The sequence below is a fragment of the Magnolia sinica genome, chromosome 3 (assembly GCF_029962835.1).
Source record: "Magnolia sinica isolate HGM2019 chromosome 3, MsV1, whole genome shotgun sequence".
In the NCBI taxonomy this organism is placed as follows: Eukaryota; Viridiplantae; Streptophyta; class Magnoliopsida; order Magnoliales; family Magnoliaceae; genus Magnolia; species Magnolia sinica.
In genome coordinates this window covers 62,167,766-62,185,981 of record NC_080575.1, presented here as the reverse complement: position 1 = coordinate 62,185,981, position 18,216 = coordinate 62,167,766, and the positions used below count along the sequence as shown (strand labels likewise).

The window sequence follows — 18,216 nt, the reverse complement described above, 5'->3', positions numbered from 1 at the left end:
CTTACCCGGATAATTACCACGATGCAGATGTTGATAACTTAACTTTTATACGCTAGAAATGAGGATGGCTGCCAAATAAATGTAGGGCCCACTGTGATGTATGTGGCTTATCTACACCGTTCATTCTATATGTCAACCTCATTTAGGGCATAAACCCAAAAATGAGGCAGATCTAAAGCTCCGATGGACCACACCACAGGAAATAGTGGAAATTGGATGCTTAACCGTATAAAAATTTGTGCAGCCCTCAGAAGTTTTGGATGAAGCTGATATTTGTGTTTACCCCTTATCAATGTTTTTATGACTTCATGAACAAGTTAGATGACAAATAAACATCAATGTGGGCCCAATGAACAAAATAACTTTCAATTGTGGACGTTTAATGCCATTGTTTCCTGAGGCATGGGCCTCTTGAGCATTGCATCTGTCTCAATTTTGGACTTAGGCCATAAAATCTTCTGATAAAACAGATGAACAGTGAGGCCATAAATTTAAGTCAGCTTTTTTGAACCAATTTTCGAGACAAAAATACGCTTGAAATTTCAAGCAGAGTTAAAAGACAACTTAACTCTAAGCCTTTTACTGGGTATTTCCCTGATGCATGAAAAATTAAACAGCCCCTTATAAAGAACCTGAACATGTTGAGTGGTCATTTGCATGTAGGGAACAATCAGCACATTCAGAAAAACGATTCCTACAAAGAATCTCTCATATGTTTGGGTGCCATACGATTCCTAGGAGAGATTGTATCCGCTGGGGTGTTTGATTAAAAAATAAATAAAAGGACCTCAATTCAAAATCAGAAAGATGTTATGATGAGGAACCAACTTTCTGATCCATAATACATTCATTACTCAAAGATTGGAGCCATTAGAATTTCTCAATTCTGACACAAGGCACTTATTAGGATCTAGTAGATTTATTTCGCCATATCCAGAATAATACCAATCCAACCCATTTCATGAAGAAAATATGACCAATTAACCAACCAACAAAACTACTTATTACAACTAACATCTTGTTGTTGCATCGAAACATGTAAATGTTGACTAATCTGGCTAACGTTGAACTTGGTAAAATGAAATGCCAACTGCAAACCATGGTTCAAAAACCCAAAACAGTTGTCTCAGAAGACTCAACTCGATATTTAATCATTATAAATTGAAATTATTATATGAATATAAATATATATATTTAAAAACTTAGACACACAAAAGTAATATAAAAGTAACAATAATACCCATGCTTTCCCTGGCTTAAGGCTGCTGCTTCCTTTGACAAGGGGTAATAGGGCACTCAGTTGGAATCTTCCCCTCCCAACTTTATTGTTTACAACTTCTGCAAGTGGCGCTGGCAAATTCCGAGTTAAAAGTCAGCAAGTTTTAGAAGTGTGCTGCACATATTGAAACACACGTTGTGATGAACCCCCATTCCCATGGTGGGACCCATCCAGGTCATCCATTATAAATACCTGAAATTTGTGCCACATATATAGGCAAGTAAAATGACCCAGCAAATTACGGGGCAGCACCACCTGCTAATGGACACTGTTTGCAATTATCACTACTTCCAATTAGGCACGCATCATACAACTGCATTTTTCTATAGCTGGGACAAGAACCACCATTTAGTTAAATACAACAAAGCTCCCTTCAGATATGAATGAAGTTTCTCCAACGCATGGTTCTACCGTCCGACTCCCAACTGTCTTCTTTTGGGCAGCTTTCGGATGTTCATGCAGTCATGATGCCATTCCAGATGAATAAGGCTGCATGTTGTGGTGAAAGAAACGGCAACTCAGATAGATCGTTCAAAGTAGTAGGGCAGAAACCATTATGGAAATTTTAGATAACATACAGGATCCAACTTACAAAAGAAGTGTATAAAAAATGTACACTATGAGAAGAGGTCAAAGCCGATCAAGAACAGGCACCACCACTATGGTTTTTGCACAGTTTACTTTTGACTACACGAACACCAGTTCCAAGTGTGCTAAAGGAATTATTGTTAAAAGCCCTCAAAGAATTGCCACTGTCTAAAACATGTTCCCCATTCACTTCAGGCCAAACTCATGGAGTTGAATATGCGTACATAGATAAGAGTGAATTTTCTCCAATCACCCTGCAAACAAACAAGCAAACAAAGAGAAGGGGAATGCTAATAGCAAAGTCACACACTCAGCAGTATGCCAAGACTGTTAAGGGGACTGAATATATTTTGGGATGTGCCTTGCTTAAGTGGACCAACCAGCACATACTCCCAAGCATGTGACTGTGCTTGGCATTCCTTGAGAACTAAACAGGGCAGTTGAGAACACAGATCAAAGAAGAAAATAGCAACCAACTAACATTAACATCAACGTTTATCTTTGGGAGGAAACCAATTCCTCAGCCATCAATCAAAAGGCATAGAAAACCTAAAATTAAAAGCTGCATCCATTATTCTATTGTAAACCAAGCACACCTACCACCCAATGCAAGTATCCTTAGTAGGAAACCCAGCAAAGCAGAAAAGTTACCAGAGTTATAGACCCACACCTGATCAACTTAACCACAAAAGCTTTCTCCACATGTCAAAATATGCATACGTAGGTACCTTTACACAAGAGAACTGAGCATCAATGCACCATTTGAAGATGGATAAACAATTGGGAATATACTAGACCTCTCTCTCTCTCTCTCTCTCTCTCTCTCTCTCTCTCTCTCTCTCTCTCTCTTCTTTTTTATTTTTATTTTTTGAGAGAGAGAGAGAGAGAGAGTAACTGAATGGAAGCCTTGGCATTTCCCATCATGTGGGTCATTCAGACTTGAAGAATATTCAATAAAAATGGTTGGTGGAGATTCATGATAAAGTTTGTGGCAGAAGTTTTGTGCTGGCTGCCAAAGTGGACACAGCAATGAGAGCCCAGAGCTCCCACAGGTGTTAATGAAATAGAGCAGAAAGATTGAGAGGGCATTGCTCGAAAAATTAAACATGGGTGAATGGACACAGCAATGAGAGCCCAAAACTCCCAGAGGTGTTAATGGAATAGAGCAGAGAGATTGAGAGCGCATTGCTCAAAAAATTAAACATGGGTGAATGAAGCGATGTGCCTCTACATATCAATGTGATTGCCACACACCAGGAGAAACCGAACAGGAAATTTTATAATACAACTATAAAACCAGCCATGCTTGATGGGTCAGAATGTTGGGCAATCAAAGAACAACACGTCATATGATGAGCTTTAGCTGAAATAAGGATTGAAATGGACGAGTGACAAGACAAAGATGGAATTAGAAATGGAAGCATCCAAGGGAACTTAGGAGCAGCACCAGTAGGTAATTAGGGTAAGGGAAAGTAGACTCACATGGCTAGGCCATGTGCCACGGAGAATAAGAATGGGAACAGGGTTGGATCAAGTTGAAGGGCCTAAAAGGGCAACAGGTGACGGGGAACGGCCCAAAAGGTCATATGGGTGGAGGTAGTAAAAAAAGACTCGAGGACCCATTATTTAACTGAGGATACGGTCCATGACAGGGGGGAAAGGCAGAACAGGATTCATGTAGCTGGCTCCAAATTAGTTGGATTGAAGTTAGATGATGATGATGACTGGTAGTGGCATGTCCACTGTAGAACATGCAATGGGAAGATCAGGAGTCATTCAGAAAGTAAAAAAAGAAAATTCAGTAACCAATCAAACAGAATAAATAACATCAGTAAAGTGGACCGCGAGGTTGCCATCTCTCCAGAGAGGCTCCTGTTCTCAGAAACTTTCCACTCCCTTTGGTTTCTTTACCATGTCTCTGTTTCTTGTGAATAAAATCTTTTATCTGTTTTTATCGGCATGTAAAATCTTTTACCAAATTAAAAGAGAAAAAACGCCTCAAAATTACTTTCCAGAAACATTCACCTTCTATTTTGAGATTTTCCAGTTTGGAAAGTTGCGTCAAAGCCTAGGATTCTAAGGGCAGATTGAGATCTAATTATCTCAAGCCCTGAAATTGGCTAGGTCTTATGAGTTTTGATGCATGGACTATATTTCCTTGTTTGTAGCGATTCCTAATTGGTTTCTATTAGATCAATGTCAATGCCGTTTTAAATATCCTTTGCTTTCTATCCAACAAAAAAATTCCTTCAATTTTATGGGTTCTTAGAGCCAGTTTGGATTCATCAAAATCAGAGGAAAGGAAACAGTGTTTCTTGGGAAAAACCTTATTTCCAGGAAACTGTGGGAATGGAAACATTGTTTCCTTGTTTGTTTTTAACAAGATTTTCCTACAAATTTAGGAACTATTTTCAAATTTGTTGTTTGGAAAAAAAAAATTCTTCAGTCACTAGCATGTAACAATTAGAACATGGAACATGTGGGATGCTTGAAGATGGATAGTGGCACATGTGGCATACACAGCATAAATGGGCACTTGAAGCTGAATTGTGGCACATGTGGTACGTGTAAGGTGCTTTAAGTTATATGGTGGCATGTGGCACAAGACACACATTAACACAGTTTGGCACATGGTCACTTGAAGCTAGATGGCAGCACTTGGGCACATTGGCACATGGCATACTTGGAGCGATTGAAGATAGACGATAGGATGTGTGGCACATTGGTGCATGTGGAGCACTTTGCACATGTGAGGTGCAAGATAAGATGAATGGTGGTCCATGTGGCACATTAACAAGTGGGGCGCAAGAGAGGATGGATGGGTGACATGTGGTACATTAGCACGTGGTATGCTTTACACACGTGGGGCACAAGAGAAGATGGATGGTGGCATGTGGGGCATATTCAAAGACGGACAACAACTCATTTGGCACATTGGCACATTTGAGGCGATTGAAGATAGATGGTGGCACATTTGGGTTTAACCCCGAAAAACCCATTTTCCTTCCATAGTGGGAAAATGCCTTTCTTAAGGGGGGGGAATAAATTTGTTTATTTTCCAACAAAGATTTTTTATTTAAAATAAAAAATAAAAAATAAAAAGAAGAAGAATAGGAAATTGTCTTTTCCACAAAGGTGCCTCTCTCTCTCTCTCTCTCTCTCTCTCTCTCTCTCTCTCTCTCTCTCTCTCTCTCTGTGCTCAGCTGTGCACCAGTTCTCATGAGTTCCTGTGAGAACTTTTTGACAAGTCGTCACACATGATGTGAGCCCAAAATCTGAACGGTCCACGTGATGCAAAACCCCATGAAACCCCCAAGGCCCAATTTTTACCTTGATCTAAAACTTTGGTGGGCCATGGCAAAAGAAAACAGTTTCCTCCCTTGATCAGGGTGAAAATTGGTCCCTGGGGGTTTCATGGGGCACCACATCACATGGACCCCTTAAAACCTTGGAAATATGAAAAAGGTTTCGAGTATGACAGGAATTTGCAATAACCACATGGAAGACAAGAAGGCAATGTCTGGTATAGAGGATGCGCAGTTAGAAGCTAGCTTAGAGCATGTGCAGGAGTGGTCTGTGCTGGGTCAGGGTCAGCCGGATTTAATAAACAGACCAGAAAGGCACAGGCACTTTGAGAAGGCAGGACCCAAAACTGATAGGATCCCTGGCATGCTGCCACCCCTACACATGCCTTTATATGGAACCGGATCTGCATTTCCACAGACATCAATCTGCATAACAATCTGAATTGGATCTTGATGGAGAGAGATGAATTTAGGATGTGGCTTGGCTCCCTTTATTTAGTTCTCTCCCATTTTGCAGTATATGAGATGCTGAATGGAACTCACATCTGGAACAAGGATCTGAAGTTTCTTGCTGTTCTGGACCAAGATTCCAAAGCATAAGAGCACCACAGAGCAGGCATGTACAACAGCCAGGTTGAAGGTTCCTGCAACTTAATGCACAATACGTATTGCAAAGAGAGCATGCTAATGAAATTAGGCAAAACTAATCCAAAAAAGCCGCCCAATAAAAAAATGTTCAGTCAGAAATTGGATGCCCACAGGAGACATCATTTATTAACTGAAAAGAAGAAAGAAATGGCCACACTACCTCTATTTACCACTGGGCTCTCAAAGCAACATCATTTCCAGACCATGCGGAAAAACAACTGAAATTCTATAAATTCCTGTTGGTTTGTGTCAGTTTCATCTCTCCCTTCAATCAGCTCGCTCTGACGCTGCAGTAACATTTGCAGGTAATTGTCATGAAAGTTTCAGTGACACTGAAAGCTTGAACATGCTCACATGCCATATGGATAAATGACAGAAAAGAGAGCCAAATACAATTTTCCCATTCCTATCAGAGAAACCAGTTTTGCAAGTGCTAAAATCAGAACCATCAAAGAGCCTATCAGCAGAAATTTATGGAAGACATGGCTGGATGCTAGCAGAAAAGGTGCACACTCAACAACATGAATCTTGCAGCATGGAATGAGAACTTCTTAGATTATTTTTTTTCCTCAGTACAAAAGGAGCCCTGGTCGTTGTACTGGTAGGATAGTGACAACAAGAAAATCTCTAGAAAAAATAGCAAACAATGTTCAGTCAGAAGCTTCAGACAGTGGATCAAGAGGTGGATACCATTCAAATAAGAACCCACCATGCTTCCTACTTTCTGTGGAAACCACAAATCAGAACTGTATCTATGAGAAAATACACTTTTATAACCAAGACATTTTTGCATCTCATACAAATCTGTAAGGATCAAGCTTTAATATAGACGGATGGGGTTAGACCAAATACTTAAAGCAGGATCAGTATACAGTGAATCCCCACCTTCCAAACTCAGGGGTGATACGAGATAAAAAATTCAGGTGATATGAGACCTAAAATTTGCCCTCACATTTGAGTATATCATCAAAGTAAAAGAAAGGCTTCTTTTTGGTTCAACCACTGGCTCCCCTATGGTAGCATTGGAGATGGTAGGAGGCATGTATATTGGTTTGGGCCAGTCCATAACGGTGAGCAAGTTCATCTCAAACGGCAGCTCGAATTTACCTTCTGTCACCTCCTCCGAGCTCATCGATGTCTAGAAAGATATCAGACAAATTAACCTTTCCCAAGATTATGGTGTCCTTTTTCCCTCTCGAAAGAAAATTGAGGGCACCTCTCTCTCAAGGAAAAGCAAAAAGGAGGACACCATTATCAGGAAATATGTAGCAAATGGGCTCTACTCCAAAACTGTGAACCCAGTGTTTCAAATAGCGCCCGTAGTGTAGCGGTAGCGTACGCTACGTAGCGTCCTAAATAGCGTAAATCCCATGTAGCGTACGCTATAGGGGTCGTAGCGTACGCTACAGCTACGTAGCGCATAGCATACGTAGCATAAGCTACAATGTATTTTTTTACTATTTTATTTTTTTATTACTTTTTTCATGTTTTCTTTGTATGTAATGTTGAGGAATGTGACACTTGTATTGTACTTGATACTTTTAACCTATGTGATTTTTATTTCTTTTCATAATTGTGACTTATGGTTTCAATTAGACATTATTAATTAAAGTGGTTTGCTTAGAAAATTTTTGATGTGATAATTATTTGATTTGGCTTATATATGTGGATTGGCTTTTGATAAATGATAACTAATAAATCATTTGAACATGCTTATGCATTTTTATATTTTTCTTTTCCTTTTTTCCAATATTTATTATATTTGTCCCATTTTTAAATTAAAAAATAAAAGTATCGTGTAGCTTACGCTACACGCTACGTATTTATGCTACACGCTATAGAGTGCTGAGCGCTACACATCACGCTACCGCTATTTAAAACACTGTGTGAACCTCTCTTTCATGCCTACCTTGTTGGAGGTCCTTTGGTGTAAAGCAATATGGAGTACACTTTCCCAAACACACCTGTGCTGCCTGGTTTGCCATTCAAAATGAACTCAAGACCAGGGGCATGATAATACATCTTGGGCTTCAAGTCAGTCGACCCAATTTGCTCTCTCCATATGGAAGCGCTATGGATCACCGCATTTTCTATTGGAAGCCTCTCTTCATATGGAAGCGCTATGGATCACCGCATTTTCTATTGGAAGCCTCGCGTAGCATATGGGAAAAGATCACAAACAAGCTGGCTGCCACGTATCCCTGCACTGTGGGCGACCTCTTTCAAAGCTTAGCCAATCCATTGAACCATGTTCCATGCTCTTCATGGCAGCAGCAATCTGTTTTGGTGGCACAATTTGGCACACCTATCGGTAGCACAGCGCAAGAATTTTTCCGCATAAAAGAACCCAGATCTCATCTATCGTCAGCAGTATCCTCACCATCATTCACCTAATTTCTGTTTGGAGAACCTCCAGTTCTCACACCCCTCCCCCAAATCATTAGGGCAAGGTGGAACAATCCTGACAAAGACACTTGAGGATCCTTCTATGGAGCTCGTCCTGGCCTCTTGGCATGTTCTTGAATTCCTGTTCTGTGGGCCACTTCTTTTTAGCTCTTTTCCATTGCTTACCTCGGGCCCCCATGTTCTTTGTTGATTGTATCTGGTTTGATTTGGCCGTTAGCCATGGTTGGTAACAAAGAGCTTGCATTCCAATAAAAAAAGTTAAAAAAGCAGACTGACCTTGAGTAGGATCTTAATACAGTACATAATCGACCAAAAAAAGAAAAGAAAAGAAAAAATGGAGAAGCAATAGAGTCCTGGAAAGATTGAAGTTTTCAACTCCTGAATTGGCACTTTAAACACTGATCATGGACATCCGTATACATAACTCGACTAAACTTTTTTCCATGAATTAAAAAGGATCCCTAAAGGAGATTCACTGGAATGAACAATGATATTATCTTCATATGAGTACAGTGCAACGATTACATAAAGATAATAACATTTCCATTAAATTCTATTCTTAAATTGCTGTAAGAGTGCCAACACAAATGCAGCAAAAGCTGTAAAAAAATAAAAAAAAATAAAAATAAAAAATCCAAATTCATGCATTCCTCAAAGGCATCCCATTGCAGGAAGAAGAACACACACCCACCTCTACTAGGATTATTCTCAGATACACATTTCATGCTAGAGCATACATGGTTGACCAAAAAATAAAGAAAAAAGAAATGTGGCATCAAAATAGAGTCAGCAGGAGATGGCCTAATACTTTGGGCGTACAGTTACCACTTCCAGTATTAAGAAGAAATAATACCTAAATCTGAATGGAGTAAAGGACAATGGCTTGCACAGAAGATAAGCAGGTGCCTCCATGAAACAAATTCTCAAGAACCTACTTTCCATTTCTCGTTGGAGATCAGCATCAGCAGAAACATCAAAAATTATTAAAATACTTAGATCGTCAAAAGCACTCACACCAGGTACAGTGACTAAAAGACTGAAATTCACCAAGTAAAATAACATCGACAAACATTTCAACTATTAGGTATTAGTGTGTTCACATAATTTGTTAGATTGCAGCCAAATTAGAATAGGACCGACTTATCATGGAGATAGTTTCATGGTAAAACCAAAATAAATAAATTAGCATCACACTGAGACAATCCTATTGCTTTTGCATCCCCTTGTCCCACAGCACAGCCAATTGCAACTGTTTTTTGCATTCAAGGAAATTGTACAATCCATCAGAGATGGAAAGCAAAATCCTCATCTTACATTACATAAATATTGAATCAGAAAATTACCTTTTCAGTGGAAAGGTTTTCTTCAAATTCTTCGGACATACAAATAGCAAAGGACGCCCTCCTCTTCACACCAATCGTTTCTTGCAAACACAGTGTGAAAAGTAAAATGAAAAATAAAAGTAAAGGAACAAGCACTGATGGTACTGACAGTATATCAACACAATTTTTATATTTAAAGCCAGACTTAAGGATCATCTTTTACAATGTGCCAATGGAAATATTTTACATTAGTTTCAATGAAACCAAGTTTACCAAAGGAAATGTCATTAAGTCACACCTTGCGAGGCCAGCTGCACAAAGGATGCACTTTTTATGATTTGCCAAAGCCATGATTTGCCAAAGCTGGAGGACAAAAAAAAATCCTGCAACAGACTTTGTTTGATTGCAGAAAACAAGAGAGTGTATCTTTCTCCATCAAGAATCATCTGGCGTGCCTGCTAAGAACAGCATCAATTGTCGTCTCACTAACAGAAGTTTCCAACTTCACATGCAATGCACGTCTCTCACCTCATGGGATTCCACAAGTAACCTAACCAGAGGAGCTCAATGAAACTGTACAATGAATTCTTTCACTTAACCAAACAAGCCACCCATGCCTGAATCACTCCTCTGCAAATCCTTCCGCCGTTGCTCTTCTAATGGATCTGGGCTCTTCAAAATTCTCCGTTGACGCCTAACAATTAATATGAATAAAAAAATTGAATTTAAAACCCAGGCAAGGTCGGCAAGTGAATTGTTGCATGCACTTTGTGCAGCTGCTTTTGAATTATGACATCCAAATACCTGTCTTGGGCATGTTGAGCAGGAAATGTCGGCATAAAATCTTTTGATTTGGGCACAGGGACCTCACTAAACCAATCATGGTTTAGAGCAGCTTCTGCTGTTATCCGCTGCATTGAGAAGTAACAGGCAACAGTAAGAATCAAAACCAGAACAACAAAACAAAGCATCAACCTATGAATCATACAATAAAAGCTACCATCAAACGATCCTTTTAGATAAGTACCTGACTAGGGTCATACGTAAGAAGTTTATTCAGCAAGTCAAAGCCAGCCTCAGAAAGGGTAGGGCGTCCAGAGAAAGATGTTGGTGGGAACTTCTCACGTAGCTTGTTGTACCTGAAAGAAACACATCACTAGTTACTACAAACATGACCTATGTACCCCGCAACTGGAGAGTGCCACCATGGCAAACCACAAAGCCTGACCACATTCACTCATAGCTGGAAAGCCTGGGAAAAAAACAGTGAGAATAAGAACACAAGTAAAGATCTACTGCGCCATAGTGACTTGGACATCAGAGGTATGAAATAAGCACTTACGGCTGCTTAACGAAGTTGACCTTGACACCCGGCAATTTGACAAATCCCGGCCATATCTTCTCACTTGGTGTACCAAGAGTCCTAAATATCTGCAATCAAGTAGAAATCAGATGAGCATATTGAGCCAATGTGGCAAAGATTGGGGATGAACGAAAAACTTGATGGGCTAGAGATTACCTTGTCGAGCTGGTCGAATTCAGTTTTCCCATTGAATAACGGTTCCTTTGCTAGAAGCTCGGCCATTATACAGCCCAAGGACCACATGTCAATAGCTGTTGAATATTCCTTTGCTCCTAATAGAAGCTCAGGTGCCCTGTTAAGAAAGAAGCAGAGCAGAACTGCAGTGAGCTGCTAAGAATGCGCAATATTTTGTAGAAAGGACAATTAAAAAGTAAACAAACACTGATACTATCAAATTCTGTGGAACTGTGTACTTAGTTTGGTTTATATGAATTGTGTTAGTTTGGTTTATATGGATTGTGCAAGTGGGTGCATTACAGGCAGCACTTACCAGGAATGAGAGTAAATAAGTTGGATCATACAGATAAAGCGAGTATTACATACTTTTTAAATCGACAAAAGGCTATTCCAACTCAGGTAAATATTTATGGCAGGGTATTTCAAGTTTTCAACTATGAAACCATTTAGTCACCCAACCCAATTAACATAGTAATAATAATTTTTAAAAGGGGAGTTTAACATGGAAAAAAGTCAGTTCCATTAGGTAACACAGAAAAATGAACTCTATTGGGCAAAAGGCCAGAGAAGACTTGAGAAAAGACACAATGTAAGACATGAGTTCCTCTGGACTCTTAGAGTAACAATGAAATATTTGACTTCTTTTAGGTACAATAATCTTCCTCTGGAGGTGAATTTTCCTTATGTAGCATGAAAAAAGGCCAGTCATGTTAGGATAAAGATTTTTTTCCCTATGGCGAAGTAATCAGAAAATGCTAACAGGTATGAGTTTTCTTGGGCAATATCGACAGTGTACTGGAGCTCGAACATTTGAGGAATAGTTGGAATAGCATAATGTGACATATAAGGAAATAACAAATCAAGTTTGTACAGGACCTATTGTAATTTTAGCCATTAAAACTTATAAAACAACTAGATATCTAGCTTATTACTTTAGCACCAAGGCGCGATATAGGGACAGGAATGTTTAATCAAATTTAATGATGAGTATATCTTGCAGAGGACTATTTTCGAGAGGGTTTTGCTCTATCAACTAACAACGAGTTGGTCGTGTAAAAGGAGCAAGCAAAAAATGTAGATAAAGGAAAATCCCAGTTTATTAATTTGACATTAACTTTGTTTGGGTAGTAATTCTATCAGTTTAATGAGAGACTATTGGCATATTTAAAAATGTTAGTAACCAGATCTATTAATCAAACTAATAAGATTATTAGCTCATATATGATTATTTATTAGAGGCTTTCACTGTATTGAGTAAGAGAAAATAGCACTGTGTAAAAGGAGCATCTAAATAAAGTAAATGACAAAGATATTGATTGTGAAATCTCAAAAAAGCCATGGATTAGCATCCCCAGGCAAGAAATATTTCAGGACATGACTGACACTGAAATCAAAAGATGAACTGAGTAGTAACAGAAACAACATGCAGCTTACCTGTACCACAGAGTAACTACCAAGGGGGTATAAGGCTTCAATGGGCTCCCATATTGGCGAGCCAACCCAAAGTCACAAATCTTCAGCTCACCACGATTATTCATAAGAAGATTTGATGTCTTCAAATCCCTGATAAAGAGAAACCACAGATCCATGAATCATCACATCATAAATTGAGGAAATGGAGGAATAATGAAGACTGCAAAGTTAGGTAGGAGGAATACCTGTGAAGCACCCAATTGTCATGAAGATACTTGACTCCCTCCAAAAGCTGTAACATTATACACTTCACCTCGCTCTGGCTAAAAGGTTGTTTCATCACTTCCATCAGCCCCTTGAGATCATGCTCCATGTACTCCATAGCCATGAAAATGCTATCAAGGTTGCTCCCTACTACAACTTCCTTAACCTCCACGATTGACGGATGGTGAAATGACAGAAGAATGTTAATTTCCCTCAGAGATGTCATGGGGAAACCTTCTCTTTCTTTCTCCATCTTCACTTTCTTTAATGCTACAATATCCCCAGTCTTCTTATCTTTGGCCCTGAAAACAACACCATAAGTGCCTTCATCTATCCTGTTTAATTTCTCGAACTCATGAACACTTCTACACCCCTGTAACATGCTTATGCTTCTTGGGGGGGCCGTTGCTGGCTCTGGTGGTGTAAGTAAATCACTTTCACTAGGAACCATTTCCACCTGGTGACCATTGACATAGTCATTAGCACTTTCCCTGTCAACATCCATAACATCATTTTTCTCAGAATCAATTTCAACATATTCATCTCCACTAGCTGCCCTGGCATGGCGACCTTCACCATCAGAACTGGATGACTTAGCTTGAATTCCTTCAGAGCCTTCTCTTGAGAGCTCTCCAAGCTCAGGACTTGGCACCCTTTTGATTAACTTTGTGTCCAATGACTCAGCAACGGCAATCTTTTTTCTCCTTTTAGTCATGCCTTCCTCATCAGAAATCTCACCTTCGTCAGCAGAAGAATTGTTGTTATCAGCCCATCGTGAAGCTCCAATATTCAGCATTGGAGCATAGTCTTCCTCTTCAAGCTGCCCGGGTTCCTGATCATTGCCCTGGTGCAGCTTGAGAGGCAAACCCTGGGAAAAAGCAACTGGCGAATCTGACACTGCAGACCCGGCGGACCCAGGTGCTATGGCAGGTCTGAAAGGTGACCTGTGAAAGCTAGTGTGCTCGATATGAGATGGTTCTGCAACCTCATGATGATTGGGGGACTGTGACTGGGAGAAGTCTTGAGGCAGCGACAGAGGCAGGGAGGCATTCGGTGGATCAGTTCTCTTTATAGGAGATTTACTCACCTTCCTTTCTTCTCTATCCCATACAATCGGGGAAAACTTCCTCTTTCTACCCGGCGGCGACTTGGGCCCATTTTCCAACTGATTCTCATTCTGCCTAACCTGCAGTTCGGATATGTCACCATCATCAGATCCACTTCCACTTGACAACTCCCCCGGCTCTCGTTCAGCCTTTCTAACATAAAACCCACCTTTCTTCCAACCACTACTTCTGCCACCCGAATTGCTCGTGCTTGAAGAAGATCGGTACCCTGCATTCTCCAACTCCCTCTCCTTAGCATTCCTCCGCCTACTTCTTGCCTTGTCCTGATAATCCCGCTCCTTTTGTCGTTCAAGATCACGACTACCACGGTTACAGTCGGGCTCACGGACAACATCACGGTATCGGCCATATCCTTCCTTGTAGTAATAGAAATCCCTCCGCTGTGACACCCCAAGATCCGTTTCCCGGTCCCTGAATTCGTGGTCGAGGTAACCTCCATGCCTTCCTGCTGCCATATGTACCCCGCAACCCCGATTTTCCTCACACCAAGAAAAACCCCTAAATCGAATCTAAGACCTAATTCCAGGAAAAAAAACCCTAATTTGCAAGAATAAAAACCTAATCTTGAATATTTTGCTCCACGATGACAATTCACCAATCTCACCGTGCTGAAAACCCTAATTTCAAAGGAACGAACTTGAAACCCTAGAAAAACACAGAGAACGAGGATCTAAACAGCAGAACGTTGAAAATCGAAGAAAATCTAAAATATATTCAATGATCCAATCTTTTTCTTGAAGGGAATGGCAACCACCTCCAGAAAAGGAATTTTTAAGCGAAACCCTAGAAATCTGAGAAGTCGACGAAGAGAAGACAAAAGAAAGGAAAGGAAAGAAACCCTAGAAATATACTTTTTATAGATTTGGAATGGAATTCGATAGAGAGAGAGAGAGAGAGAGAGAGAGAGAGCTAGCCAGCGAAAAAGGAAGGGCGGCGACTATCCTTCGCTGCGTTTTCCTGGTAGAGGAAAGCAATACGCGGACGATAAAAAGACGCGGAGCGAAGACGCGCACGTTTACGCGAGAATTATTTAATCACGAGGAGGGGAACGGATCGGCTACTGGTCGGTGCTCTGTGGGCCCCACCATGATGTGTGTTTCATCAATGCCGTCCACCCATTATTTGGGATCATTTTATGGTATAAGCCCAAAAATGAGGTTGATCCAAATCTCAAGTGGACCGCACAGTGTTGATTGAACGCCTACCATTAAAAACTTCTTCGGGCCACAAAAGTTACGGATTAAGCTGATATGTATTTTTTCCCTCCATTCAAGTCTGTATTACTTAATCAACAGGTTAGATGTCAAATAACCATCACAGTGGCCCTGGGAGGTTTTTAATGGTGGACATTTAATCACAATTGTTATCCCATGATGTGGTCCACCTGAGATTTAAAACTAACTTACTTTTGTGGTCAGGCCCTAAAAATTATATTTCAAAATGGATGGACGGCGTGTATAAAACACATACATCATGGTGGTATCCACGTAGCACTGACTACTAGCCCCCTGGCTGGTGGCGGCTTCGCTAGCCCAACCGTGTCCGAAGAAGAGTTGTATGATTCCTCAAGCGATCCATCTTGCCGTATTATTTTACCCCGTCAGCGCAAAATTGATGCAGATCCAAGGCAGCTAGTGATGCTGACACCTGCTAATCGGTGCTATGTGGACCCCACCATGATGTATGTGTTCCATTTTGAAAGATAATTTTAGGGCTTGATGTTAAAAATGAAGTAAATCTAAATCTCAGGTGGACACACCTTGGGAAAATAGTTGTGATTTAATGTCCATCGTGAAAAACTTCTTAGGGCCTACGGTAACAGTTATTTGACATCTAACACGTTGATTAGGTCATATGGGCTGGATGAAAGGAAAAAATATATATCAGCTTAATCCAAAACTTCTTTGGCCCTAAGAAGTTTTTAATGGTGGGCGGTCAATCAACACTATACAATCTACTTGAGATTTGGATCAACCTCATTTTTGAGCTTATACCATAAAATAATATGGAAGAATGGGTGGACAGCATGGATGAAACACACACATCATGGTGGGGCCCACATAGCACCGACCACTAGCCCTTGGCTAGTGGCATGGTAAGTAGTCGTTCCATTTCCATCAAAGGCTGCAGTGGATAACAGGATCTTTCGTTGTAAACTCCACAGAAGCACAAAAGTTTTGGATCAAGTTGATATTTGTATTTTTTGTTCACATCTAGGGTGTACATCGAGTCGAACCAAGTCGAGCTGGCCTCAGCTCGAACTCGGCTCAACTCAGTCCTCGAGCCTGATTGGCCAGCTCGACTCGGTTCAGTCAGCAGCTCGGGCCAGTTCGAGCCGAGTTCAAGCCAAGATCGAGCTGAGTTCACCATTGCAGCATTTTCACAAACACCTGTACTGCACCTTCAAAATCTTGATGTATTTGAGACAGCAGCAATGGATTTACATGTATTTTATCAAACACCTTCTAAGCAACATAAAAATCAAGAAAAAAAGGGTGTTGGTTTCATATACATACCTTCTTTGCCACTAGCCACACTTCTCTGAGTCATTTCATCAAACACTTGGTGAGCAACATCAATATGAAAGTAACCGAGTCACCGAACTGGTTCGATCCGAGTTCGATTCGAGCTAGGTTCGATCTGAGTCGAGTCGAGCTGGGGCCAGCTCGAATTCGACTTGAACTCATTTTCGAGCTCAAAAAATCAACTCGACTTGGTTTGAACTTAGCTTCGAACTAAGTCGAATCGAACTTTTTCGAGTTGAGTTGAGCGAGCTAACCAAGCTAGCTCGATTCGTGTACACCTCTATTCACATCTTATATGACCTCATGTATAGGTTTGATGGCAAATAAACATCATGGTGGGCTCTAAGAGGATTTCAACGGTACGCCCCATTATCAATGCTTAATTCATGTTGTGTAGCCCACTTAGGCCCCATTTGTTAAATCTGAAGTTTAAAGCCTGAATCTAAAATCTGAAGCTGAATCTGGAATCTGAAACCTGGATCTGAAATCTGAAGTCAAAAAACTTGTTTGGTAATTATGGCTGAAGTCTGAAAATCAAGTACTGAATTTGAAACAATCCATGGGTAGAGATTCTGTAACGCACTGAAAATTGAGGGTCGAGCAGGTACCCAACTCTCCAGTTCTAACGCATCACTTATGTAACATACATAATGATGATTCGATGTTGTCCATGTTAGTGCATAAAACATGAATGTGATTAAGCTAAATCAGCAAATCATACTCCAGGGACAGTTGAATTTACGCAAGCGAAAAACTGTGATAAGTGTATAAAATGTATAAACCATTGTAGGTCCCCAAAGTATGAACGCATTGTCAAGTCAAATAGTTACAAGTATTGTTTCAAAATATGAAATATCAAAGAGTGATGGTCCACTACAAGTATAAGCACTGAAGCCCCATCGATCAGAACGGTCTATAGAAACCCGCCTGAATACTACATATATAAGAATGCCCCTCATCATCCTCAAAGTCCGGCTCTGCCTCGCAGGCTGTGCCATCATCTGAAACTACAACAGGGTCTAGTTGGTGTTTAAAACACCGTCCCGTAACGTGGGAGTGAGTGATCAACTCAGTGGAATAATAAAGCAAAGGTTAACATGTTATCAATTCAGTCAAGCAGTAATGATAACGCAATACAACAATCAGGTCCTAAGTACTCTTATTAATATAAGAATGATATGAAATAATGATGCATGCCCCCGCCTGCACTTCCTCTGCGATCTTCATCTCACGGTTGCGGCATGTCAGTCACTTCCTCAGTGCTCTACCCAACGCCAAACGGCACATGCAATGCGGTGCATGAGCGTGATTACCAAGTTCTTATTAGGCCTTTTCATATAGCAGGATTGGGAAACTAAGGTACCTCTTTTATATCATTTCCTAAACAATGATCCATTCTAGGGTCGTCAGTCCTAGCTAATCTCATACGATGTTGCGGTTACAGGTTGCTACAAAGGGCTCGTCACCTCGATGCATGCCTGGTTTATACTATTGTTTACTACGGCAAGGCTCATCACCTCAGCGCAGTCTTAAAGTATGCTTGAGGTCACTACGAATGGCTCGTCACCTAGTCGTAGGGTGACAGCTCGAATACAGTGTCCCATACCACTATATTCGGCTCACGAGTCTGGGTTGCTCACTGGTCACTACGGGGAGGCTCATTACCCCAGTATAGGCCAATAGCACGACCACGGTGTCCCATACCACCATGTTCGGCTCATGAGTCTTAGCGGATTGAGGTACCAAGGTTAACGGGGTTTCCACTGGTGAGTTTGGTACCATAGGTTCAAGCAGTAGCG

The 18,216-nt window shown here is 40.7% G+C and overlaps 1 protein-coding gene across 7 annotated transcripts; it reads right to left on the bottom strand.

The window, feature by feature from the left end:
• Positions 1-1,121: 1,121 nt before the first annotated feature.
• Positions 1,122-14,795, bottom strand: LOC131239964 (cyclin-dependent kinase G-2-like). Of its 7 annotated transcripts, none has more exons than XR_009168534.1 (11): positions 12,747-14,793; positions 12,523-12,651; positions 11,068-11,203; positions 10,891-10,979; positions 10,576-10,687; positions 10,353-10,459; positions 9,847-10,242; positions 9,570-9,649; positions 9,080-9,475; positions 5,716-6,107; positions 1,122-2,595 (listed from the first exon to the last, which is right to left on the bottom strand). XR_009168534.1 is itself a non-coding variant. In XM_058237937.1 (7 exons), the coding sequence occupies exons 1-7, from the start codon at positions 14,345-14,347 to the stop codon at positions 10,143-10,145; spliced, it is 2,274 nt and encodes a 757-aa protein (XP_058093920.1). In that variant the 5' UTR covers positions 14,348-14,793; the 3' UTR covers positions 9,720-10,142. The 7 variants fall into 7 exon arrangements, 2 of the variants coding, with proteins under 2 accessions (XP_058093920.1, XP_058093921.1); XR_009168535.1 differs by having other exon boundaries at positions 9,080-9,157; XR_009168533.1 differs by lacking the exon at positions 9,080-9,475.
• Positions 14,796-18,216: the final 3,421 nt, after the last annotated feature.